This window comes from Primulina tabacum, chromosome 14 (genome assembly GCF_025594145.1).
Source record: "Primulina tabacum isolate GXHZ01 chromosome 14, ASM2559414v2, whole genome shotgun sequence".
Lineage (NCBI taxonomy): Eukaryota > Viridiplantae > Streptophyta > Magnoliopsida > Lamiales > Gesneriaceae > Primulina > Primulina tabacum.
The window spans coordinates 5,097,008-5,121,186 of NC_134563.1; the positions used below are offsets into that span (position 1 = coordinate 5,097,008).

Here is a 24,179-nt window from a genome sequence, read left to right on the forward strand (position 1 = left end):
GGAGCCTCAACTGATGTTGGGTTGGTGGTGTCTATGTTTGGTGAGTCCAATGACAATGGCAGAACCATACTTGGAAATGGATCAATGTTGACAGGCGAATTAATTGACATAAATGGGAATGTGCCTTCATGAAATATGACGTCCCGAGACACAAAAACTTCTTGGCTCTGGATGTCAAGCATTCTATAACCTTTAATACCTGGAGGATAACCCAGGAAAACGCAGGCACGAGCACGGGATGACAGCTTGTCACGATTGGCAGCAAGAGTAGAAGCAAATGCGAGGCAGCCGAATGTGCGCAATGAAGAGTGGTCAAATGGTTTCTGGTGTAAGAGTTCATAAGGTGCCTTCTTTTGAGTTGTGGGAGATGGTATTCGATTAATCAAGAAAGTGGCTATCAATATACATTCTCCCCAAAACTTAGCAGGCACATGCGATTGAAAGAACAGAGCTCTAGCAACATTAAGAAGATGCTGATGCTTCCTTTCTACTACTGAGTTTTGTTGTGGTGTTTGCACACACGAGAGCTGATGCATTATTCCCCTTTCAAGGAATAATTCTGTGAACGCAAGCTCTTTTGCGTTGTCAGTTCGAAAAGCTTTGATTTTCTTGAGGAATTGAGTTTCAATCATAATGCAAAACTTTGACACAAACTTATGTGCATCTGATTTGTGTTGAAGTAGAAACACCCACGTAAATCGTGTACAATCATCTACCAACGTTAAGAAATAATGTTGGTTATTTTGTGTTGAAACATGGTATGGTCCCCATATATCACAATGCACAAGATCGAAAGGAGAAGCAGACATATTATTGTGAGATACAAAAGGTAGTTTTCTTTGTTTAGCTAATGGACAAATGAAGCAAGTTTTACACTTATCAGAATTGTGTGTACTGCAGTGTAAGCGATCCTTTAGAGCATCCAAGACTATAGCAGATGGGTGTCCGAGGCGACTATGCCATGTTTCCATCGATATCTGATTGACAGAAGCCTTGTGAATGCCTGAACTTGTGTCAAGAACATAGAGCCTGTTTATTTTCTTACCCTTGCCAATCGTCTTCCTCGTCATTTCCTCCTGAATGACGAACGAGTTATGATAAAAACTGATCATTGACTTGGCATTAGTAAGAAGAGAACTGACAGATAATAGATTGAACTTGAAGCTCGGTATAAACAAAACATCCTCAAGAATTAAGGAGTCACCAATTCTAATGTCGCCATAGAACTTAACTTCGATCGTTGTGTGATTAGGCAAAGTAACTGTGGACCCAATAACTGGTTGAAGCGATTTAAACAAACGTGCATTGGAACAAATGTGTCTTGATGCACCAGAATCAACAACCCAATACGAAGGAGAAGACAAATCAGTCGAAGTATATGTAGATAAACACATACCAGTGGTGTGAGCATTATTTGATCCAGTCTCATGCCCAGTGTGTTTGTCAATAGAAGAAAGATGTTGATCAAACATTATCTTTAACTGGTTCAATTGATCGGTATTAAAACTATGGAATAGATTCTGAGATGACTCAACATTGACATTATTATTACCCGATGAATCATGTGGTCCAGAAATCTGATTTGCAATGACCATATTTGGTCTAGTGATGTTGTTTCCACGAGACTTAAACCCTGGGGGATACCCATGAATCTTATAACATGTATCTACTGTATGCCCATGGACATTGCATTTAGTGCAAAAAGGTCGTTCTCGGGGAAATCTTGTTGGCCCTCGCACATGAGCTTGTTTTTGTGACTGATCAGTCCTCAATGCACATGCCATGTTGCCTGGTGTAAATGCCATGTTTCCTGGAGAGTTATGTGCTGGAAGTTGGGACCCAATTGCTCTTTGACGTTCTTCTTGAACTACCAACGAGAAAACACGATTGATAGGGGACAGTGGGTCAAGTAACAAAACTTGACTTCGAATTTGGGCAAAAGAATCATTGAGGCCCATAAAAAAGGTCATGACATAATCCATCTGAAAGTGTGCGTCCATCTTCTTAACCCCCTCACAAGTGCATCGACCACAGCCACACATTGGACGGAAATTATTCAATTCTTCCCAAAGAGCTTTAAGTTTCGTAAAATATACGCAGACAGATTGCTGTTCTTGACGCAAGTTGATTAGATCACGTCGCAATTGGAATATTCTGGCCCGTTGCTTTGTTGAAATCGTTCTTTGAGATCTTCCCAGATGTTAGCCGCAGACTCAGAGAACAAAACGCTTGCGGAAATGTCTTTGGATACAGAATTCAAGATCCAAGAAATTACTATATTATTGTTTCGAGTCCAAAAATTTAGAAGATTTGAATCTGCCTCCGACGGTTTGATGATCGTTCCGTCAACAAAACCGAACTTGTTCTTGACAGAAAGCGCAATTTTCATGGCTCTGCTCCAGGATGAATAGTTGTCTCCTGTAAGTGACTGTGATACCAAGGTGAGACCTGGATTATCTGAGTGATGCAAGAAATATGGGCTCAGGGGATCGTCAATGGCAGACTGACCAATTGAGCGAGAAGCCTCGGATGAATTTCCAGGAGCCATGGATCCTTCAATTCAAAATTACCAGGCGAAAAAGAAGAAAGAAAATCGAGACAAAAGTACCAGAAATCAATGCGCCAATCTCAATCGATGAATTTGTGCGAAAGTTCATGCTCTGATACCATATTACATGAGGATATGAAGCTTGCATCAATGTGCATTATTTGATCGTAAAGAATGAGCTGAAGCAGCATTGTTGTTTACAAGCATCCCTATTTATCTAATGTGTTTACAATCAATTAACTGTCATCTAACTATCTAACTAACTATTAACTTAATATATTTGATAAAACTGAAGATGTTATCTATCTCAAATAGTTACTAGTTCAAACAAATCAATATAAGATAATAAGTTATAATTATGTAAACAATGTACATAATTATATGAAAAAGTTTACAAAAATCTATAAAAAATTTTGCAAAATAGTTCACAGGACTCCATATAATTATGTTTGCAAATCCATAAAAATATATCATCTAAAAAAAGCCATCAAATTTATGGATTGGATACAGTCCACTAAGCTCGTTGGCACTTATTTAATTTTTCTCATAATTAATATAAACCAAAAGTTATTATATGGTTTTGAAAAAACAAACACAATATTCAATTTATTGGTGTTGACATCAAAACAATCACAAATGGAGGAGAGTGTTTTATGGAATTTCTCTGTAGTGTTTTCTAACATTGATAATGAAAATCATTAATGACCACCATATTAATTACCATATAATTCTTAATCAAACAATAGAAAATGAAATTCATTTGAAAGTCAGTTTGATTTTGCAACTTTTAGGGAGTAGGTATTTTGTGAGACGGTCTCACAAATCTTTATCTGTGAGACGAGTCAACCTACCGATATTAATAATAAATAGTAATACTCTTTAACATAATTAGTATTAATAATACATTCCAGTATTTCCCGAAAGTTTCGGCAAAGAATGGGTTTCCTAAAATTGAGCGCTAGATGACAAATTGGGCCTATTGGATATACAGATATGTCTTAAGATTTAATTTCAAAGCCCATTAACAAATATATAACTTTAAGCCAATTCAAGCCCAAATAATCTGACCCATGGGCCCCCTCACACCACCCCCTACCTGGAAGCCTACCCCGTCCCCCACGCCCACCCATCCACCCCGCGGCAAACACTAGATTGGCAAGGGTTTTGCTGTTCATTGGAGCTGCATCGATAATTTATCGGAATTACAGTTAATTCTGCCTCCAAGTATAATTGATCACTCATTTGGGTTCTATTTTTTACATGTAGACTTTACCTGAAATTTTGTTGATTCTGTGTTCTCTGCTAATTTTTACGCTGTAGTCTCATGCTTGTACTGTTTTCGATAATGGGTTTTTTTTATCATTTCGAAGTTATCTGAAAGTTTCTTGCTGGAATGAGGTATATGAAAATAATTGCTTGGATTAAAGGAACTGTTGACTTCATGTATCGCAGAAAGTGCCCTTTATGCTTTCTTTTTCTGCGCCCCCCCCGTCTCTCTGATTTTGGTGGAGGAGTTACTGTAGGAGAAAACTTGTCGATGAAGGTTGGAAATTTGTGGATAAAATGGGTCGAAATGGGTAAAAGGTTTCACTGTTATGGTGGGTATGTGCTGAATGGGATAATGTATTGAGAAATTTTAGAATCCTTTAGATACACGAGCTTTTATATACACATGTTTGCATTGTCTGAGATCATATACTAAATGATTGTAAAAACAAGGGAATATTTCCAAGTTCCCAGCTCAGTAAAAGAACGCGGGCATGTTTTTTATTTGTTTAGTGTATGTATTTTTAAATTGAGTAATAATATTTTGTTTATTTCAGAAGATCTGGGGTGTTGGAGGGAGGGAACTCTGTGATGGTCTGTTTGTTTCGTGCATACTCGACCTTAGCTGGCTGTTTTCTGAAGAACACCCCATGTTTCGGATATATTTCTCCATCACGGAAAACAATCTTCCCATATTCCTGTTTTAGAATAAAAAAAGTGGAATTGCTATTGACAGCAGTTAGGGTTCAGTCCTATACGACAAAAGAGGCCGGTGAAGGTAGTTCTCGTAAGAGAAAAGTTGATCGTAAACCGCGAATGAAGGACGACAAGGAAGCGTTTTTTGTGGTTCGTAAAGGTGATCTTGTGGGTGTCTACAAAAGCCTAAGTGATTGTCAGGCTCAAGTTGGAACTTCAGTAATCACTTGTTCCCTTTATACATGATGTAAAAATTTCCTTTACTATCCTTTCGGTAGGACCATATGATCTTGTGGTGATTCATTTCTCCAATGGTCATTTCCTCCTTTTCATTTGAATCCCTTCCTTTCCCCTTAACGTTATTTCGTGATTACGGATGCTACCACATGATAGATTTCATTCTCCCTACTAAATTTCATCGATGGCTAAAACTAGAATGTAAACTCAAAAGCCGGTCATACATCTTGTTTGTTCAACCATCTCTTTTGAATTTGATATTCCAAATGTAACAGAATCGTACAATTAATCTCATATATTTCACCTGTTTCCTTACCAATTCTATGACAAAATTAATATTGTAATATGTAATTTTTGTGAAGTAATAAACCGACTAGCCTCTTTTCTTATTATTTTTCTGGCAGATATGTGATCCACCTGTTAGTGTGTACAAAGGCTACTCCATGCCCAAGGACACAGAGAAGTATCTTCTCTCTTGTGGGCTTAAAAATGCTCTTTATTCCATCAGAGCTTCTGATCTTACTCAAGATCTTTTTGGCACCCTTGTGCATTGCCCTCCACAGGTTAGATGAACTGCACATATTTGTGATAAATTTTATTTAGATTACCTTATCTAATTACCGTCTACTCGCTGATCGACCAAAAGGTGTGAAAATGGCTCTCGCTCATCAACCAAAAGGTGTGAAAATGGCTCTAGCATGTGGTTGAAGGGTGATTATTTCCATTCTGGATCATATTTGGTTTTATGGTCCATATAGTGCTGTCTTGCAATGTTCCTTCTCACAGCTGTAATGGTGCTTGCCATAAGTTGGCCAGCTGGGTAATGGAAAGTTATAATATTCCAGAAATTATAAACAATATCAAGTTATAAATTGGATATAATCTGTTTTTGATTAACTTATCTATTTTGCTGGGTCTTCTTTAAAATAATTCATATGCTTCATAATAAGAAATTCAACATTGTGAGACAAGCCAGCAAACTTTTACATGCCATGCAATCTCGATGTGCATAGCAGAAATAATTTATCTGATTTAGTAACAAAGAATATTTTGTGGAGTTAAAAGAACATATTTTTCATGGCAGCTTTCTTCTTCAAGTGGTGACACATCTAGTGAGCCCGCGACAAAGAAGAGGCCACGAGAAGCTTTGTGGTCAGATTATGGGGTGAGATTTGATATTTTCTGATTCAATTTTTGGTCAATGAACCAACTTTATGCAACATAGTTTCTGATATACTACAAAATAATTTAGGGTGTACTGAGGTGTGTAAAATATGAAGATTGCCTCCTTGACCTTGACGAACAGTAAATTTCCGTTGATGAGAAAATGAGTGAAAAACTGTGTGATGAAGGGGAGAAAAAATTACGTCAATCCGTTTAATTATGGCGTGCCACTAGTGGATATTTGCAACAAAATCAACTATGACAAGAGCCCTCGTCAATGAAATGGCTCGTAGCACGAAACAATATAGGGAAATTTATTGGCTACATTCTTTTTCCGTTACTCGTTATCTAGGATGCCAAATCAAATGACTGAGAATTTGAGTTAGGAGATTGATGTTCTAGAAAACATCTTTACATTTATGAAGTTCTGCTATCTTATTTGTGTTTTTGTTATTGACCCTGTGCAATTTGCTCTATTTGTTTTGATGAGTCATCAAAGTCAACATAAACGAACCACAACTTATAACTGTTTATGTGTAGTAATCAAGAAGATTGCGTTTGGATTATAAAGTGGGCATATTTTATTTACAGCATATCACATATTTCAGGAGGTTGCCGGATCATCATTGGCTACAAATGATGCTTTACAAAAGCATTTCAAGTTAGGTTCTAATGGAGGGGACCAGAATCAATCAATTTGTGTGAGTGGCTCTTGATTGTGCTGATTGTTACAAGTATCTCTTGTTACAAGTATCTCTTTTTTACTAGGTAAAAGGTGGACGTTAATGTATTGAAACTATCACTTGCCCCTGAATTGATGATTGAGACTAAATTTTTGCAAAACCCCATTTCATGCAATAAATATCTGAAAGTGATTAATTTTATTCCTTTGTTAAGAAAAATGATCTTTGTAATCCCTGACAGCAATCTTGTACTCTTGAATTTGATGGTGCTTCAAAAGGAAATCCTGGCCAAGCCGGGGCTGGAGCTGTACTGCGGTCTGATGATGGAAGTTTGGTAAGCATCACTATTATTTTGAAATATTTGCATCTTTTGCTACTGTCAGACAGTTATATCTGACATTTTTCACATCTTAGATTTGTCGATTGCGTGAAGGCTTAGGTGTAGCGACCAATAATTTTGCAGAATACCGTGCCTTTATATTAGGGTTGAAATATGCACTAGGAAAAGGTTTTACAAGTGTTAGAGTTCGAGGCGATTCCAAGCTTGTTTGCATGCAGGTATGCAGGTCCTCTTCCATTTTTGGTGATGTTATTTGCTTATTCCCTTTGTTAATGCTGCAATTGAAACAATGGTTTCTTTAACAGATCCAGGGTCAATGGAAGGTTAAAAACCAAAGCATCTCCGGCTTGTTTGAAGAAGCAAAGAAATTGAAGGATAGGTTTCTTTCCTTCCAGATCATTCATGTTCTGAGGGTAAGTAAGTTAGTCCGTTACCGAAACATTGTACCCATAAAATGTCACTCACAGGGGCGAGTTAGGGCACTCGTCCGATCGTCCCCTTCAACTTAGAAAAGTTTGAATATTTTTCTTAGCAATCGTATTTCACTCCCTAAATAATAAGAATTCGCTCCTCGCCTCGATGTTTTGGTCTGCCCCCAGTAACTCAAAGTAATATATGCCTGTCTTGATCAGTCCTTCAGAAAACGTCTCTGTTTTATCTGAAATATTGTCTTGTGCCTTGTAACTTTTTCATGAAAAATTACATGCTATCTTTCATGGTCCCCAAAAATTGCTATTACATCTGCATGGACTAAAATATATGCCAAAATGTTAAAACATTCTCTGTAAGGGGAAGCTAATGTACATTAACATGCGATCTTTCATCTTCCAAAAGGACTTAAACTCAGAGGCCGATACTCAGGCTAACTTGGCTGTCGAACTTGCTGGTAAGAGTCTCTCTTTTATGAATGCAATCTTTATTCAGTCATCATAGTAATATTATATATGATTAATCTCTATATGCTACTTGCAGAGGGACAAATTCAGGAGGAGATTGATAAGTAGCTAGGAAGAACGAGTATATATATCCTTGCCGGCTTTTCTAGTTTGAAGTTTTAAATTTTATGTTGATTAGATCATACTAACGGATCGCCCAACAATACTGCTCATTTGAGTTCCATTTATTGATCATAGCAAAAAGGTGAATTGATTTTGATGGTCGACCAAACTGATGTTCAAGATGAGACTATAAAAAATGAGATGGCAAGATGACCAAATTTGTATGATTTTCATTTTTAATTTTCTTTACGTTGATGCTGAGAATTCAAATGTGTTGTGAAATCTATTATTTTTCGGTAACGTATTTTTATGAATATAACTTATCGAAATGCTATACGGTAGAAGTGTTCTTGTAAATTCTACGTTCTAAATATTACTACAACGATCTTATCTATTAGGGAAATCTTAAAAATGTATTTTAAAAACAACCTTCTTTGCTATACAATACCGTTTTTCATAGTTTTAAAATTCTAAATTGACTTTAATTTACATTTTCTCTTTCTCAATTAACACAAAATTTTGGGAGGTTTTTTCACGGATCAATTTTGTGAGATAATTTTTAATTTGATCATATTCATGAAAAGTGCAATTTTTTATGTGCAAAGTATTTTTTGATTGAAAAATATCATTTTTTGTTAGTAATGTTACGAGGAAAAGTTGTTTAATGTATATCGATGTTAAAAAATATTTGTTTATGTTAAAACTATATTGTGTAATATGTTCTGATTGAATGAAAAAAATATAGACTGAGTTGACCTATTTTGCGAAGAAATTGGTGAGATCATTGTACAAGAGATTTACTCAATTTTTTTTCTCTTTGTTTGAAGAACTCACATTTTTAACTTGTGCATTTGTAATTACAGGGAACTCTGAAGTTAAGCAGAACGAACAATGAATGAAAATAAAATTGTATTTTCAAGATTACATTTGCACTTTTATTAAAACCATCAAAAAATTGTTTTCTCTGACCTTATGCTTAGGCCTCAAAAAGATTAGGTACATAAAATATCACCTTGAACTAGTCTGTCATTTTAAAAGTTAGGTGTTTGAAAGAGTGATAAACGAATGCCATTAGAATCAACGACTGGTTCCTTCACTTTTCCCTTGCGCAATTCGCCTTTCACTTCTGACATAAATTGCATTGAGGCAGAAAAATCTCTTATGCCTTTGATTTTCTATTTGAATCTATTAGAAACTATGTGCGCTTGGGAATCCCTGATTATATAAACCAAGATTTTACGATGATTACAATTTTACGAAAGCGAAAGCCAATGGAAAAGCCATAAATGAAGAAAAAATGGGGAAGATAGCTAGTATACTAGAGCACCCTTAACTTCAAGAAAGAAAGATAGAAAGAAAGGAAATATGTATATCCAAAAAAACCCAGAAAAAATTTGAGAGTTAACATCCAAAGTTTTCAATGTCGAGTTAACTGAGATTAAATCGTATTCCATGTTTTTGACTGTGATCTTATTGGCGATTATATCTTGAATTTTTCACCAACTCTCATCCTTTGAACAACTACAAATAAAATTCAAATGTCAATCAAGTTTATGCATAAAAACATTTTAAACACAAACAACTCAACTGACAGTTAAAGGAACTCTATCTCTCAGAAAAATCCTAGATTCGGTAAGAATTGTGCATCATCATCATCATCTAAGGCATTATACAAACATTCTATTACCTTTAGCCTTTAGTCCACTCTTTCCAATCCTTGTCGACATGATCTTGAGCCCATTTTACAGCTGCTCGAGCGGCCTGAGGTCCTCCAGGTAAACCTCTCTCATTTAAAGTGTCAGCCATGTCAATAAAAGGAATCACCAAAAGGGTTCCTGGACCACCGTACTCTGTGTGCAGAAAATCACTGAAGATCTGTTCAAAATCTTGGGGTTTAGTAACCTCACACTTGTATGAATAGTAAAGAATGAAGATAAAAGCATCATCACATTGAGGAAGAGTCTAAAAAATGCCACTTGTTATGGTCATTAACTAGGCTTGAGCCCAATCCAGATCGAATCGGATATATGGATCTCTCAATCTCAATTAAGTCAAACTCTCGGATATCTCAATCACTCTTATCGTGCTTAAGAAACTAGTTTTAACAATGAAGCTCACATCATTTTGGAAAACCAAATTCAAACAATGAAACTCGGCATTTGTATGAATAATTGAATATATAAGTTATAATACACGTTGAAGATGATTGTCCCAAATTCGACCTCATTAGAGGTATCACAATCACCAACCTCATACTTTAACACACTTCAAATTAAGGTCGAAGGCAAACACTGCAAATTGACCGTATATATGATATTAAAAGATATGAAGACCGACTTAACGATATAGATGAAATTTTGCACTTGAACCTTTTACCCAAAACCCAAAAGCTGTAGTTCATGAGAGATGGCACAATAAATCAGCAATGCTAGAATGAAAAGATGGAGCCTAGTTGCCGTTCACTTAACCAGAATTTTACTAGCTTTGCCCTTCGATGAGGCTGAAAAAGTGAGTTATTAGGCACAATATAGAGACCGAAAACTCTATAAGTTTCACGTTTCAACAAACACAAATCTTGCTGATCTAAAAAAAGCAACTCGGCCATCCACGTGATTAAACAAGAAGCATTAAGATGGTCTCGTATACAAGACTTATAGTTCGGTCATATTTTCTTGATATCCATTCTTGCTTTGTTATGTCATAATATAGTTGAGAACCAAATTAATATAAAGCAGCAGCAAAAAATTAACAGATAGCACAGAATGAAACTCCAGCAGGAGACTTGTTTGGCAGTGTCTAAAATGTCAATCCCTTGTACATATTTCAGCGTTTTTGCAAACACCGTGTTCACACATTCAGCCAATAAGGAGAATATCACATAGAAAAGAGAAAAGTCCATGATAACACAGGAAAAATGGGTAGAGAAAGTAATACCTGAGTACAGATTCCAACTACTTCATCCACTGAATCTCCAAACAGCTCTTTCTTGGACAGCTTCTTAACCAAATGTGTTCTAAACTTCTCAGTCTCCTGAAACCAAAACATATAATACATAAACAAACTAAAACAGTCATTTTAAGCTCAATTCAATCGAATAAGAAGACAAAGTTATACAGAATCAGCAAATTCTGGGATGGGGTCTGGGAACTTGTACTCGTTTTCGGCCCGGCAAATGAAGTTGTCCCTTCTTTTGACACAAACTGAAGAAGAACGAATATGAAGAAGAGGAGTATTGTGTTTGCTCAGAAAAGAGGGAAATGGAGTTGAGGGAAGAATATTTGAATACAATAATTTTGAAGTAGAAGAATTGCGGAGGATTGGTGTTGCCGTAAATATGGAGGAAGCCATGTCTACCAGATTGCGTCACAGTTTTGGGGATCTACTTTTGTAAAAAGGGCTTAATTTTCTTTGGGATTAAGCCATGAATGATTGGACTTTTGGCCCATTAACATTTTCGTGGAAGGAAATTTATTTATTCTATTTACTAATAAATTTAAACTCGTTTTACTCGTTAAATTTGTACGATGGTAAAGTTTTTTTAAATAATTTTTAAGTTCTCTGACCATTTAACTATATATATTATATTTTTTATATTTACTTTCCCTCCTATCATTTCAATTTTAAAAATTATAACTACATTTTAAAATTAAAAAATAAATATTTCGTTTTTTGATTTTTTTTTTAAAAACATCGATATCATGTGTGTCACGATATGTTAATATTTATGATATGTTATGCATTTACCTAAGTATAAGTATGATGTCAGTTAATATTATGTTCTGACATAATATTATCAGAGTAGGTCTCTTGTAAGACGTGTCAACCCTACCGATATTCACAATAAAAAATTATACTCTTAACATAAAAAGTAATATTTTTCATGGATGACCAAAATAGGAGATCTGTTTCACAAAATACGACTCGTGAAACCGTCTCACACAAGTTTTTGACATATTATCAACATGATTCAATTCCACGTATGGCCACAAGTATGACTCGTACATCTTTCTTTGTTTTCTTTGGAATATGTGTTTAACATCTCATCTTGTTCCATACATCACCTTTTTGGTGGGAAAATTAAAAATTATCGAAGTGCGTAAACATTAATTATGTTTCCTAAATCCGCTCTTCGTTCAAAAACAAAATACATTAATAATAAGAGAAATAAAGGTTTAAAAGAACCTAAGACCAAGAAATAGTGACTACAAGCTAAGAATTGCAATGGAAGGAGGTATGTTTCGGACTTCTTTTGATTCCGCGTTGATCTAACAATATATACACACAATTTTTACAATAAAAAACATGTGATATTATTATTAGTCCCCTCGGAAGGCAAAAATTTCCAGGAGGTGAAGAACGTGGAAATTCACGTTCATGTGTGTAGTTGCTACTTGGTTTTAACATAATTTACATGTGCATCCACTTGGTTCCGAGGAGAAAAAAGAAACAGCACTACTACACTACAGCTTCCATATCTTGGTTCCGAAGAGAAAAAGGAAATAACAACACAGCTTCCGAAATATAGAGTGGCACAAGCAGATTGTGGACTGCACAATGCTTCAACATTAGGCTATCATTTACTTCTCATAGATTCCTTTCGTAGGGTTCGAGCCATGGAAATTCGAGGAAATCAAACACCTGTTTTTCAGTCGCAAACTTTAAACTTGCACTACCTTTGCTTCCCTGCAGGGGAATATAGTATCAGAATGTGTATAGTAACGCCTGAACGAATTGTTAAAGATGGAGCTATGCAGCACCAGCTACACCTACAAGTTCGTACCCTTTTGCCACCTGAACTTTGAGTCGCTGGAAACAGACCAGTGTCATCAAGTTTGAATCCCTTCGTTTCTGCCAATAATCGTAGCCTGGATTGAAAAAACCAAGGAATTCAAAATAGAGTAAAGGACCAGAAAAGAGGAGACTTGGACCAAAATTTTAAAGAAGAAAATGGACCATACACCTTCAGTGAATGCGTATAAAATAATTATTTATTATTATTTTTTTAAAAAAAAAAACATATTTTTCAAATAAGAAAAAAAAACACATTTTTATTATCGAGCATAACTTGTGCTGAATGAATGAGCACACCTCCTGTTGAGTACATCATTCCCTGTCCATGCTATTAAACCAAATGCATAAATATCTCTGGGAAAAACCTGCATAAAAGGACAGCTACCTTAGAATACAACTTACAAGATCTTGGCAATAACATCATAGAGCACCTACACAGTCGTGATTACCTATTTCTTTCACATGGAGCACAATTAAAAATACATGCCGTGTGAATACATATTTCATGGACATTTGTGTGCACATTGGGACAATTTCGCTCACCCTCTTTTATGGGGCTCACCCTCTTTTATGGGGCTCTATCCACTTCGACATGACCATTGACAATATGAAGGGTACATGTATTCAGTTATTTGTTAATAACATTGTGGAGACACTAGTGCTAATATTCAAGCAAGCCATATTTGAATTCAAAACACATCATTTTGGAATTCAACAACACAATTAACACATGGTTTGAGATTAGTCAAAAATGGTTGATTTGATCATGTAAGCAATGATGTTTTATTTTTATTTTTTTTCCTAAACTTCACCTATAAATACACATTCATTCTTCATTTCAAAATCACACCAAAACACAAAATCCTCTCATCTACAATCAAAAATGTAGAAGTGAGACAAAGGATTTAGTGTGAGATTTCTTAAGGAGTGTTTATCCTTGGAAGGAATAGGATTAGTGGAGAGAAAGTGATGGTTAAAATCAGAGTGTTCTGAGTGAAATACTTTGTATTCTCAATTTTCTTGTCTTATTTGTTATTAATAAAGAAGTGATCTCCTTGAGAGGTTTAGAGTGGACGTAGCCCAATTTTGGGGTGAACCACTATAAATATTGGTGTTCATCTTATTCATTGTTGATATCACTTATGATGTTCCGCTGCGATGTTACCTCGTTTATTTCCCTGATATCCCAACAACTGGTATCAGAGCTAGATTCTCAAATACTATAGGAAGTCCTCGTATGCTCTGTGGTTGCAGCTTAGTCTGAACTTCCACATCAGAAAAGGCTTTCTAGACAGTATTAGGGAAGTGGTTCTTTTGTGTTCAGGCTTTGACGATTAATTCGCTGGTAGCAGTCACAAAAGATGGAGGTACGTACAAGCAAAATGATTAGCCTTAATGGCTCTAATTATCAACTTTGGAAAAGTAAGATGAAAGATCTTCTATTCGTCACCAAGATGCACCTACCGGTGTTCAGCGAGTCTAAACCAGATGATAAATCAGATGCTGAATGGAACTTCGAGCACGAGCAAGTCTGTGGGTACATCCGACAATTTGTTGATGACAACGTGTATAATCACATCTCTAACGAGACACATGCTCGTACGCTTTGGACAAAGTTGGAGACACTATATGCCTCCAAAAGTGGCAACAACAAATTGTTCTATTTGAGCAAGCTTGTCCAGGTTCGATACAAAGAAGGAACTCTGGTCGCAGATCATTTGAACGAGATTCAAGGATTCGTGGAGCAGTTATCAAGTATGAGCATAAAACTTGATGACGAGGTCATAGCTCTGATTGTGCTAGCTTCATTGCCAGAGTCTTGGGAGACTCTAAAAGTATCACTCACGAACACAGCACCAGGAGGAGTCGTGAGTATGGACTTCATCAAGAGTGACATCTTGAATGAAGAGATGAGGCGAAGATCTCAAGGTTCCTCTACCTCACAGTCAGATGTTTTGGCTGCTGAGTCAAGGGGTAGAAGCAAGATCAAGAAAAACACAAATCAGAAGCCAAGAAGAAGCAAGTCCTCAGGGAGATATGCCAACGTAAAGTGTTATCGCTGTGGAGAAAACGGACATATTAAAAAATATTGTCGGCAACCGAAAAACAAACATGAAACCGACGATGAGCAAACAAACGCCATTGACGAGTTCAATGTTGTTCACGAGCTAGAGCAAGAGTCCGTAAATTTGGCAACTCAAGTAACTAGTTGGGTGATCGATAGTGGAGCAACAGTCCACGTCACATCTCGAAGAGAATGCTTTACATCCTACACACAAGGAGACTTTGGTGTGGTGAGGATGGGGAATAACGACTTATCCAAAGTCATGGGAAAGGGAGATGTGAGCTTGACTACCGTGGATGACTCTACACTGATCCTGAAAGACGTCAGGCATGTGCCAGATATGCGCCTGAGTCTGATATCGGTCGAAAGACTCGATGAAGAAGGTTTCTGTACAACCTTCCGAAATGGGGTATGTAAGATTTCAAGAGGATCACTTGTGGTGGCAAAGGGAATTAAAGATGTCAAAGCTATATGTAGTTCAGGAAAATCATTCTGAAGGAGTGAACTACGCAGGGGAAGAAAACTCAACAGAGTTGTGGCACCGACGTCTTGGTCACATAAGTGAAAAGAATCTTACACGCCTTGTGAGCAAGCAAGTTCTGCCCGGTATAAAGCAGGTTCATATGAAACAATGCACAAATTGCTTAGCCTGAAAACAAAACAGAATATCATTCAAAAATTCACCTCCTAGCAGAGCCGATAAAATTCTAGATCTGATGCACTCAGATCTATGTGGTCCGATGCCATTGTCGCTCGGAGGAGCGAGATACTGGGTAACTTTTATCGATGCTCATTCTCGGAAAATTTGGGTGTGGACACTCAAAACCAAGGACCAAGTTGCGGAAACATTCAACAATTTTCTAAACTTGGTTGAACGGCAAACATCCATTAAACTCAAATGTATTCGAACAGATAATGGAGGAGAATACATTGGAACCTTTGATGAGATATGCAAAAGGAACGGAATCAGACATCAAACAACACCACCAAAGACACCACAACTCAATGGATTAGCTGAGAGGATGAATAGAACTTTGGCAGAAAGAGTCAGAAGCATGCTCTCACATGCAAAGTTGACTAAAGAATTTTGGGGTGAGGCCGTGGTTGCTGCTGCATATATATTGAATCGCTCACCTTGTGTTCCTCTCAATTACGATGTCCCGGAGCAGGTGTGGCAAGGCAAAGAAGTTTCCTATAATCATTTGCGGGTATTTGGCTGTGTTGCTTATGTTCATATGCCAAAGGATGAAAGACAGAAGTTGGATGTCAAAACAAGAAAGTGCATATTTATAGGCTATGGCGAGGATCAACTTGGTTACAAGTTTTATAATACAGATCTCAAAAAGCCTATAAGAAGTCGTGATGCCATATTTCAGGAGAATGAATTCTTGGAGATTGCGGAAAAGGAGAATTCTGGATCTGAACAAGATCTGGAATGGTGGCCTTCAACGGTAAATCCACAACCGGTTGAAGATGAAGAATTGCAGAACGATCATGAGGATGATGATATCCGTGTTCACAGTGAACCACCAGCAGAAAGTTCTCGTGGTACAATGACCACACGTTCTGGAAGAGAAGTGCGACCCTCAACCAGATATTCCTCCAATGAATATATCATGCTAACTGACGGGGGAGAACCAGAGAGCTTCGAGGAAGCTATTACCGGTGAACACAAGGATAAGTGGATGGAGGCTATGCAAGAAGAAATGCAATCATTGCATGATAATGAGACGTTTGAGCTGGTGAAGTTGCCGAAGGGCAAGAAAGCTTTGAAGAATAAGTGGGTGTTCAGATTGAAGCACGAAGAACACAGTAGTCAACCAAGATTCAAAGCTAGGATTGTCATCAAAGGTTTCGGACAGAAACATGGGGTCAACTTTGACGAAATATTTTCAACTGTGGTGAAGATGACATCCATCCGGATTGTGCTAGGGTTAGCAGCAGAGCTCGATCTGGAGGTAGAACAAATGGATGTCAAGACCGCATTCCTTCATGGGGATTTGGAGGAAGAAATCTACATGGAGCAACCAGAGGGGTTTGCAGAGAATGGGAAAGAGGATCTCATGTGCAAATTAAAGAAGAGTTTGTACGGTCTCAAACAAGCACCAAGACAGTGGTACAAGAAGTTTGAATCGGTGATAACTCAACAGGGATTCAAGAAAACCACTGCAGACCATTGTGTGTTTGTCAAAGATACCTCTGATGATGATTTGATGGTGCTTCTGCTCTATGTAGATGACATGTTGATTGTTGGCAAAGATGCTTCCGAAATCAAAGGCCTAAAGAAGCAACTAAGCAAGACTTTTTCTATTAAAGACTTGGGGCCAGCAAAAAGAATTATTGACATGGAAATCCATCGAGACAGGTATGCCAAGAAGACCTGGTTGTCGCAGGAAAAATATATTGAGAAGGTACTTCAGAGATTCAACATGGACCAGGCCAAAGCGGTTGGATGTCCTCTTGCCAACCACTTCAAGTTGAACTCAAAACAGAGTGCTATTACAGAGGATGAGGAAGAAGAAATGAAAGGTGTTCCATATGCTTCAGCTGTTGGAAGTCTGATGTATGCCATGGTATGTACTCGGCTAGATTTAGCTCATTCTGTAGGAGTAGTGAGCAGATTCCTTTCAAGACCGGGAAAGGAACATTGGACTGCAGTAAAATGGATATTCAGATATCTACGGGGAACCTCTAAACATAGATTGAGTTTTGGAGGATCTAGACTTGAGCTTGTAGGCTACACAGATGCAGATATGGCAGGAGGTGTTGACTCCCGAAAATCCACATCAGGATACCTGATTACATTTGCAGGGGGAGCTGTGTCATGGCAGTCAAAGTTGCAAAAGTGTATAGCATTATCAACCACTGAAGCGGAGTTCATTGCAGCAACTGAGGGATGCAAGGAAATCTTATGGATGAAAGGGTTTTTGGAGGAATTAAGTTTTGTGCAAGATCAATACAAGTTGTTCTGTGACAGTCATAGTGCAATTCATCTTGGAAAGAATCCTTCAATGCATTCAAGATCAAAGCATATTGATGTTCGTTATCATTGGATACGAAATGTATTGGAGAAGAAGTTGTTGAAGCTTGAGAAGATTCACACGGATGAAAATGGATCTGATATGATGACCAAGACATTGCCGAAATGGAAGTTGGAATACAGTAGAGCTGTTGCAGGTTTGATCGAATTCACAAAATATGCTTGAGGGGGAGAATTGCTAATATTCAAGCAAGCCATATTTGAATTCAAAACACATCATTTTGGAATTCAACAACACAATTAACACATGGTTTGAGATTAGTCAAAAATGGTTGGTTTGATTATGTAAGCAATGATGTTTTATTTTTTGTTTTTTCCCTAAACTTCACCTATAAATACACATCCATTCTTCATTTCAAAATCACACCAAAACACAAAATCCTCTCATCTACAATCATAAGTGTAGAAGTGAGACAAAGATTTAGTGTGAGATTTCTTAAGGAGTGTTTATACTTGGAAGGAATAGGATTAGTGGAGAGAAAGTGAGTGTTAAAATCAGAGTGTTCTGAGTGAAATAATTTGTATTCTCAATTCTCTTGTCTTCTTTGTTATTAATAAAGAAGTGATCTCCTTGAGAGGTTTAGAGTGGACGTAGCCCAATTTTGGGATGAACCACTATAAATATTGGTGTTCATCTTATTCATTGTTGATATCACTTATGATGTTCCGCTGCGATGTTACCTCGTTTATTTCCCTGATATCCCAACAACTAGTTGGACAAAAAGATTGGTATTCCTTAAATGCTTTAACACATGAAAAAGGATTTCAATTGATGAACCTTGAAATCTATGCGATGTCGCAACTCTCGACCTGGATAAGTGCAGAGACCAAAATATGTGTCCACTCCAGAGTCAGTACCCTGTGCAAAGATATCATAACTCATGGAAGTCAAATGAGTACGGCATATCAAATGAATAATCCAGTCACACAAATTCAATTTTAAAGCTGCAGGGGTTACGAAAACATAAACAACAATATTCAGAATTTAAAACACTTCAACAGCTGATTCAACTATAGAAAAAATTAGATCGTATTTCCGGTCAGCCTGATGTTTAAACGAAATGAACCATAACCTACACATGGACATGAATTGAAATGGCAAGCACTCTTGTTTAGCACTATGAGAAGTGACAGATTCACTAGAATTACAAATTTCATTTGCACACATAAAAATAAAGGTATTAAGGTTTGCTTCCTTGGTAAAGACTAAAGGGAAATAGACATGGTCCAGTATCTATACTTTGACAAATCCATAGACAATAAAAATGCAAAGGAGAAGTATCGGTCATTACCTCGTCACTATGAACACTAAAAACCAGATCTTCTCTTAAAAAATTTATGTCCTTGAGGCGCCTCACAAATTTTGGAAGAAAGCCGATATGACTGGACAGGAGAAAAGGGTCAACTTTCTATAAACAAGTTCTCCAGATTGCAAGGTAGCATACTAGCATATAATCATTTTCAACTTGAGGTTCAGCTTGTTTCAAAGGAATTAAAAAAGGTGGTTACTTCATATTAATATTTTAAATGGCATGGAGATATAAAAAAGAATGCTTTGCACTTTCTCCAAAATTGGGAGTTATTATTGAACAAAGAACTACGTGGGACAACAAGAAAGCTTGAGCAACTTAGTCTCATTCCAAAAGTAAATGGAAGGAGATTAAACTATTCAAACAAGTATACAGATGAAATCATACCTCTTCCCATCAGGATGAGTAACAATAATGTCCAAATCCCCACAAGAGGCCTTCCCACGTCTATATGATCCTCCACAGACAATCTCTACCTGCAGTGCTTTATCATCAACAAAAGGTGCTTCCTACACTTCTCCCTTGGTAACCACCAGGGTCAGTACGCAAGTAAAGTAAAGCCCTATAGCTGATTTATCATAAGGACTTTGTTTCAAATAATTCTCTGATGGTGCGACTTAGGGACAACAAACTATAGAACAAACTAAGATATGATTGCAGTATATAGGAAAAAAAGTAATAAAAAGACACAGAATTGTCGCACCCTTCCCACTGAATACATAATCCGCAGGCAGTCATCTCCCCTAAATGACCAGTAGCAACTCCAGACAATTGACAAGTTTACATTTCAAGTTCGAATGGTATAAAGTAGCTGTCTGAATCCATGATAAGTCAAGGTGGTAAATGACAAGTTCTCCATTTTACCCCCTTAAAAGTACACCAACTTAAAGGGAAAAAAATATAAAAGTACACCAACTTAAAAGGGAAACAAGTTCTAACCCCAGGTGAAATCTCTTCTCCGACTTTTTGCAGAAGATTTTCCATTTCTTGAACCTATTATTTTTTAAGGGTTAACACAGGTTATTAAAATCTGTATTGCAAATTTTGAAGTACCGGTCACAAGATCTAAGCAACAAGCATCACGGCTCACCTCTTGACGAGGAATTCTAGTCTTGATGTCATCAAAGTATTTTAATCCTATCATCTGGGTATTTGTTAGTGATTCCTCATTCCTCAAGTCATCCAGGGTCCTGTGTCCTTTCTCATAAAGTTTACTTGCAGTAGTAGGTCCGATGCCCCATACTTCTCCAAATAAGCTGATTGTACGAACCTGAGAAAATTAACATAAACCTTCACTCTTTGTTTATGGATTGGAGCAGAAACTTCCAGGCTTGTGATGATCAGGTCTTATAGCACACTTTGTTACAATCCTTCATGACAAATAATGAGGAAGAAATTATAACCTGCAGCCATCATCTAGTTTCATGAAGAAGATCAAGAATCTAAGGATCACAAGGCCAAAAGGAAAGTTAAATAATAATTAAATTTCTTCTTGTATTAGTTCCATGAACTTCACCTAGATACACCACGGTATGTTTTGGGCCATATCCACTTCTGCCCTAACTATAGATCCACCTTTGCCTAAACGCACAACGGCTCATATTCATTCCAAGTGGTTTCACATCCACATGTCTTTCGATTTGGAATAATAAATCCATATCAAGTATCAAAATGGTAAAACAAAACTACCACATGCTCAACATTCAGTTCAGATGCAACAAAATGTAAACATTTTTGCTTCAAGAACAATAAAACACCTTTTCATCCTTCTCGAAGTGCTCCAACTTGGATAGCTTCCCAGTGTTTACTATTTCCTGAACCTGTAACCTCAATCACCAAGTAGGGTAAAGACCAAATATAACCCCAATAGTGTTCCATAAAATGCAGATAAAAGATGGCTGGAGAAATAATAGTGAATTGAGGCATCCCAAATCTTATGCTATAACCACGTTCTTACATGATCTTGCAGTGACTTTCCAATCCCAGGTTGGTGTTTGACCTGGTCTGCACTTACAATTCTGAAAGGTAGTTTTTCAATGACTGGGATAGCTTTGTGATAGGTAAAAGACCTCCTATCATCACCCAAGGCTATCATTAAAATAAAGTAACAAATTCAGCCATTAAATTCACAATACCAAAAACTAATACATATGATATGCCGAACAAATTTTCACCTCTGTAAATGTCGACGAGCTTCTTAAATATATCAGTTATGTTCTTGTTCAAATCTGGAGGATTGTAAAGTAATGATGCTTCGGATGTGGAGACCTGTAAAAATTCATTTGCAATTCATTTCAAAAGAGAATACTCAGTAAACAAACAGGTGAAATGATATAAGCGCTACTAACGGCATAACTTGTATGTGGGCAAAGTTTGGTATTTGTTCTGCGATTTTTTTTAAAAGAATATAATTTTTATCAGTAAATATTTTTAATTTTTGATATAAGAAAATAAAAAAATTTATACTTTGCCCACCAGAAAATATTATTTAAATATTTGCAACTGAGTGTTGCTAGATACACGGATAGCAAAACCACTATATGGAAGCATTCCAAAATTTAATTCAATTCAGATGTATAAAATATCACGATCTTACATCTCTATTTTGATCATAATATGTTGGACTTGTCACTTCTGGGCTTAGAGAGCGTGAGGAACCAGGTGAACCACTGGCAATATCCGATTTGGAAGAATGATGACGAGCATTTTCTGAAATTTCATTGCTTTCTTCTGACCCAACAGATGTTTTAAGCTTCTTCTTTTGAGAGGGATTGTCCTCTCTAAAATGACTTACCTTCACACGGTTCTCCTCATGATTGTTGCTTCTAACATTTCCCCCCAGACCAGCAGATAGAACGTATGAATCTTCTGGAACTTTTTCTCCTATTCTCAAGCTGTTCTCTAGCCACTGATAGTTGACTACTTTCTGTCGCAAGTTTAAATCATAAATAGCGCAACTCATTAGAATCTTCTACTCCATTAACAAATCCTGAAAGTCGTCATGCAATACTTGGAACATACAGATTTCGTTATAGGTTTGAAATTATCAGTTTTCAATTTCTTTCATCATTTAAAAAAATAAAAAAAGCTTCCAAAGTAGTAAAAACATATATTAAAGAGCATCGCAAACCACATCATACAAACACAACCTCAAGGTTTTGTGAGCCCCGTTATAGCAATATTCACAACCACTCACTAGCATCGCCTCAAATGAACCAACAAACTCTATGCAGTACATGATAATGAAGAAACATATATCACAATTAAATTAAAGTTCAAAGTCATGCGTTGGTTTCAGCAAAATCCCAAGGTGAGTCAAAAGAATCAAAACAAAATAGCAATATTCACAACCACTCACTAGCATCGCCTCAAATGAACCAACAAACTCTATGCAGTACATGATAATGAAGAAACATATATCACAATTAAATTAAAGTTCAAAGTCATGCGTTGGTTTCAGCAAAATCCCAAGGTGAGTCAAAAGAATCAAAACAAAAAGCATAACCACTGTTAAAATTGGGACTTGGACCTAACTCGACCCCAAAAACTAGCTCAAGGAGGAAGGATTGTCCAAGTCCATTTATGCAACTCCCAGATATTTTATCCAACCGATGTGGGACAACTAACACCCCCCTCACGCCCAGGAATGAACATGTGGAGCGTGAAGTTTACAAATGACCCAACTATGGACATTCAAACACATAACAGTTGAACTTGAGCTCTGATATCATGTTAAGATTAGAACTTGAACCTAACTCAATCCCAAAAGCTAGCTCAAGGGGGGAAAATTGTCCAAGATTGGAACTTTGACCTAATTCAACCCCAAAAGCTAGCTCAAAAGGGGAGGATTGTCCAAGACCATATATGCAACTCAAAGGAATTTTATCCAACCGATGTGAGACAAATAACACACCCCTCATGCCCAGGAATGAATATCTGGAGCTTGAAGTTTACAAGTAACACAATTATGGGTAAAATAGGTGGCCCAACTATGAACAGTCCAACAGATAAGGGTGGAATCTGTCTATGATACCTTACTAAAATTGGGACTTGGACCTAACTCAACCCAAAAGTCAGCTCAACGGGGGAGGATTGTCGATAATCCAAGTCCATATATGCAACTCCCAAATATTTAATCCAACCAACGTGCCTCACACCCAAGAATGAACTACTGGAGTGTGAAATTTATAAATGACCCAACTATGGACAGAACGAGTGAACCAACTATGAGCATTCCAACACATATCGGTGGAACCTGAACTCTGATACCATATTAAAATTGGGACAATGACCTAAGTCAACCCAAAAACTAGTTCAATGGGAAAGATTGTCAAAGTCTATATATGCAACTCCCAAATATTTTATCCGATCGATATGGAACAAAGTCAACACCACACAATTGACAGGTTAAATACCAGCGATTTCCGAACCTTGTATTCGAATTACATTTTAGAATCCCGAAACCTGAGAGTTTTAATTGAAAAGCTTAATCTTTAAATTAACACCAAGACCGCAAAGGTTACTTTAAACCAAATTGACCCTAAGACTAGCACAATCCACACTCAAACTAAATTAACCGTATAACTCATCCACTTAGCTCTGTTCTTAAAATTTTAAATAAATAAACATACTTACTCCTTCAAACCGGTTTAACATTTCCTGACCGATTTTCCTGCGAAGAGAATTGAAATCCGCAGCAAAAATGTGCGTGACCTTTTTGGATAAACGATCCTCAATTTTCGCACCCATTTGCATCAATTTTTGCTTCCATATCTACAATTAACATGTGTAATCCTCATTTTTCGTTCAAATTGCCATATACAATATTTTCAACTGCGAATGAATCGAGCCAACCACCTGCAGTTGAGCAGCTTTTACTCCAGTTTCAATAAGGAAGACAGCCATTTGCGAAAACATCCCGTGTGGATCAGACGGTGGAGATTTGCTCCTCTTTGGCGCCATTTCTGCTCTGGTAGCTGCTAGAAATGACAGCGAGTTCGTAAATTGCAGACTTCGTTGCATGATCACGATGCTTGTATGG

At 37.0% G+C, this 24,179-nt stretch overlaps 4 protein-coding genes across 15 annotated transcripts; 1 reads left to right on the forward strand and 3 right to left on the reverse strand.

The window, feature by feature from the left end:
- Positions 1–2,128: 2,128 nt before the first annotated feature.
- On the reverse strand, positions 2,129–2,548 carry LOC142523713 (uncharacterized). The gene has a single exon (XM_075627445.1). The coding sequence runs from the start codon at positions 2,546–2,548 to the stop codon at positions 2,129–2,131; it is 420 nt and encodes a 139-aa protein (XP_075483560.1).
- Positions 2,549–3,621: 1,073 nt separating this feature from the next.
- LOC142524958 (uncharacterized) lies at positions 3,622–8,165 on the forward strand. Of its 7 annotated transcripts, none has more exons than XM_075629122.1 (10): positions 3,622–3,755; positions 4,372–4,729; positions 5,152–5,310; positions 5,832–5,912; positions 6,520–6,612; positions 6,836–6,928; positions 7,009–7,152; positions 7,240–7,347; positions 7,769–7,820; positions 7,907–8,165. In XM_075629122.1, the coding sequence occupies exons 2-10, from the start codon at positions 4,406–4,408 to the stop codon at positions 7,936–7,938; spliced, it is 1,086 nt and encodes a 361-aa protein (XP_075485237.1). In that variant the 5' UTR covers positions 3,622–3,755; positions 4,372–4,405; the 3' UTR covers positions 7,939–8,165. The 7 variants fall into 7 exon arrangements, with proteins under 7 accessions (XP_075485237.1, XP_075485236.1, XP_075485238.1 ...); XM_075629121.1 differs by having other exon boundaries at positions 3,630–3,772; XM_075629123.1 differs by having other exon boundaries at positions 3,641–3,810.
- Positions 8,166–9,354: 1,189 nt separating this feature from the next.
- On the reverse strand, positions 9,355–11,312 carry LOC142524537 (protein PLASTID REDOX INSENSITIVE 2, chloroplastic-like). 2 transcript variants are annotated; one of them, XM_075628570.1, is made up of 4 exons: positions 11,047–11,312; positions 10,867–10,962; positions 9,620–9,807; positions 9,355–9,453 (listed from the first exon to the last, which is right to left on the reverse strand). In XM_075628570.1, the coding sequence occupies exons 1-3, from the start codon at positions 11,278–11,280 to the stop codon at positions 9,622–9,624; spliced, it is 516 nt and encodes a 171-aa protein (XP_075484685.1). In that variant the 5' UTR covers positions 11,281–11,312; the 3' UTR covers positions 9,355–9,453; positions 9,620–9,621. The 2 variants fall into 2 exon arrangements, with proteins under 2 accessions (XP_075484685.1, XP_075484684.1); XM_075628569.1 differs by lacking the exon at positions 9,355–9,453 and having other exon boundaries at positions 9,525–9,807; positions 11,047–11,311.
- Positions 11,313–12,148: 836 nt separating this feature from the next.
- LOC142524738 (DNA polymerase lambda-like) lies at positions 12,149–24,179 on the reverse strand. Of its 5 annotated transcripts, none has more exons than XR_012814956.1 (14): positions 23,996–24,178; positions 23,774–23,911; positions 21,735–22,064; positions 21,313–21,406; positions 21,096–21,226; positions 20,896–20,958; positions 20,229–20,408; positions 20,078–20,131; positions 19,526–19,614; positions 19,121–19,211; positions 18,607–18,687; positions 13,021–13,088; positions 12,703–12,780; positions 12,149–12,615 (listed from the first exon to the last, which is right to left on the reverse strand). XR_012814956.1 is itself a non-coding variant. In XM_075628823.1 (14 exons), exons 1-13 carry the CDS (start codon positions 24,158–24,160, stop codon positions 12,759–12,761), a joined length of 1,506 nt encoding a protein of 501 aa, XP_075484938.1. In that variant the 5' UTR covers positions 24,161–24,178; the 3' UTR covers positions 12,150–12,615; positions 12,713–12,758. The 5 variants fall into 5 exon arrangements, 3 of the variants coding, with proteins under 3 accessions (XP_075484938.1, XP_075484937.1, XP_075484936.1); XM_075628823.1 differs by having other exon boundaries at positions 12,150–12,615; positions 12,713–12,780; XM_075628822.1 differs by having other exon boundaries at positions 12,150–12,615; positions 12,703–12,797.

Excerpts from the sequence above, each read along its gene's own strand:
- LOC142523713 (XM_075627445.1), bottom strand. The coding sequence starts at position 2,548 with ATGGCTCCTGGAAATTCATCCGAGGCTTCTCGCTCAATTGGTCAGTCT.
- LOC142524738 (XM_075628821.1), bottom strand. The coding sequence starts at position 24,160 with ATGCAACGAAGTCTGCAATTTACGAACTCGCTGTCATTTCTAGCAGCT. Across the intron at positions 18,688-19,120 it reads TTAGTGTTCATAGTGACGAG|GGTACTGACTCTGGAGTGGA; the intron begins GTAATGACCGAT and ends ATCTTTGCACAG. Across the intron at positions 13,089-18,606 it reads GACATCGCATAGATTTCAAG|GTTTTTCCCAGAGATATTTA; the intron begins GTTCATCAATTG and ends CCTTTTATGCAG.
- LOC142524958 (XM_075629119.1), top strand. Across the intron at positions 4,730-5,151 it reads AGGCTCAAGTTGGAACTTCA|ATATGTGATCCACCTGTTAG; the intron begins GTAATCACTTGT and ends TTTTTCTGGCAG. Across the intron at positions 7,348-7,768 it reads AGATCATTCATGTTCTGAGG|GACTTAAACTCAGAGGCCGA; the intron begins GTAAGTAAGTTA and ends ATCTTCCAAAAG.
- LOC142524537 (XM_075628570.1), bottom strand. The coding sequence starts at position 11,280 with ATGGCTTCCTCCATATTTACGGCAACACCAATCCTCCGCAATTCTTCT. Across the intron at positions 10,963-11,046 it reads TCCCAGAATTTGCTGATTCT|GAGACTGAGAAGTTTAGAAC; the intron begins GTATAACTTTGT and ends TTTTGGTTTCAG. Across the intron at positions 9,808-10,866 it reads TAGTTGGAATCTGTACTCAG|ATCTTCAGTGATTTTCTGCA; the intron begins GTATTACTTTCT and ends GATTTTGAACAG.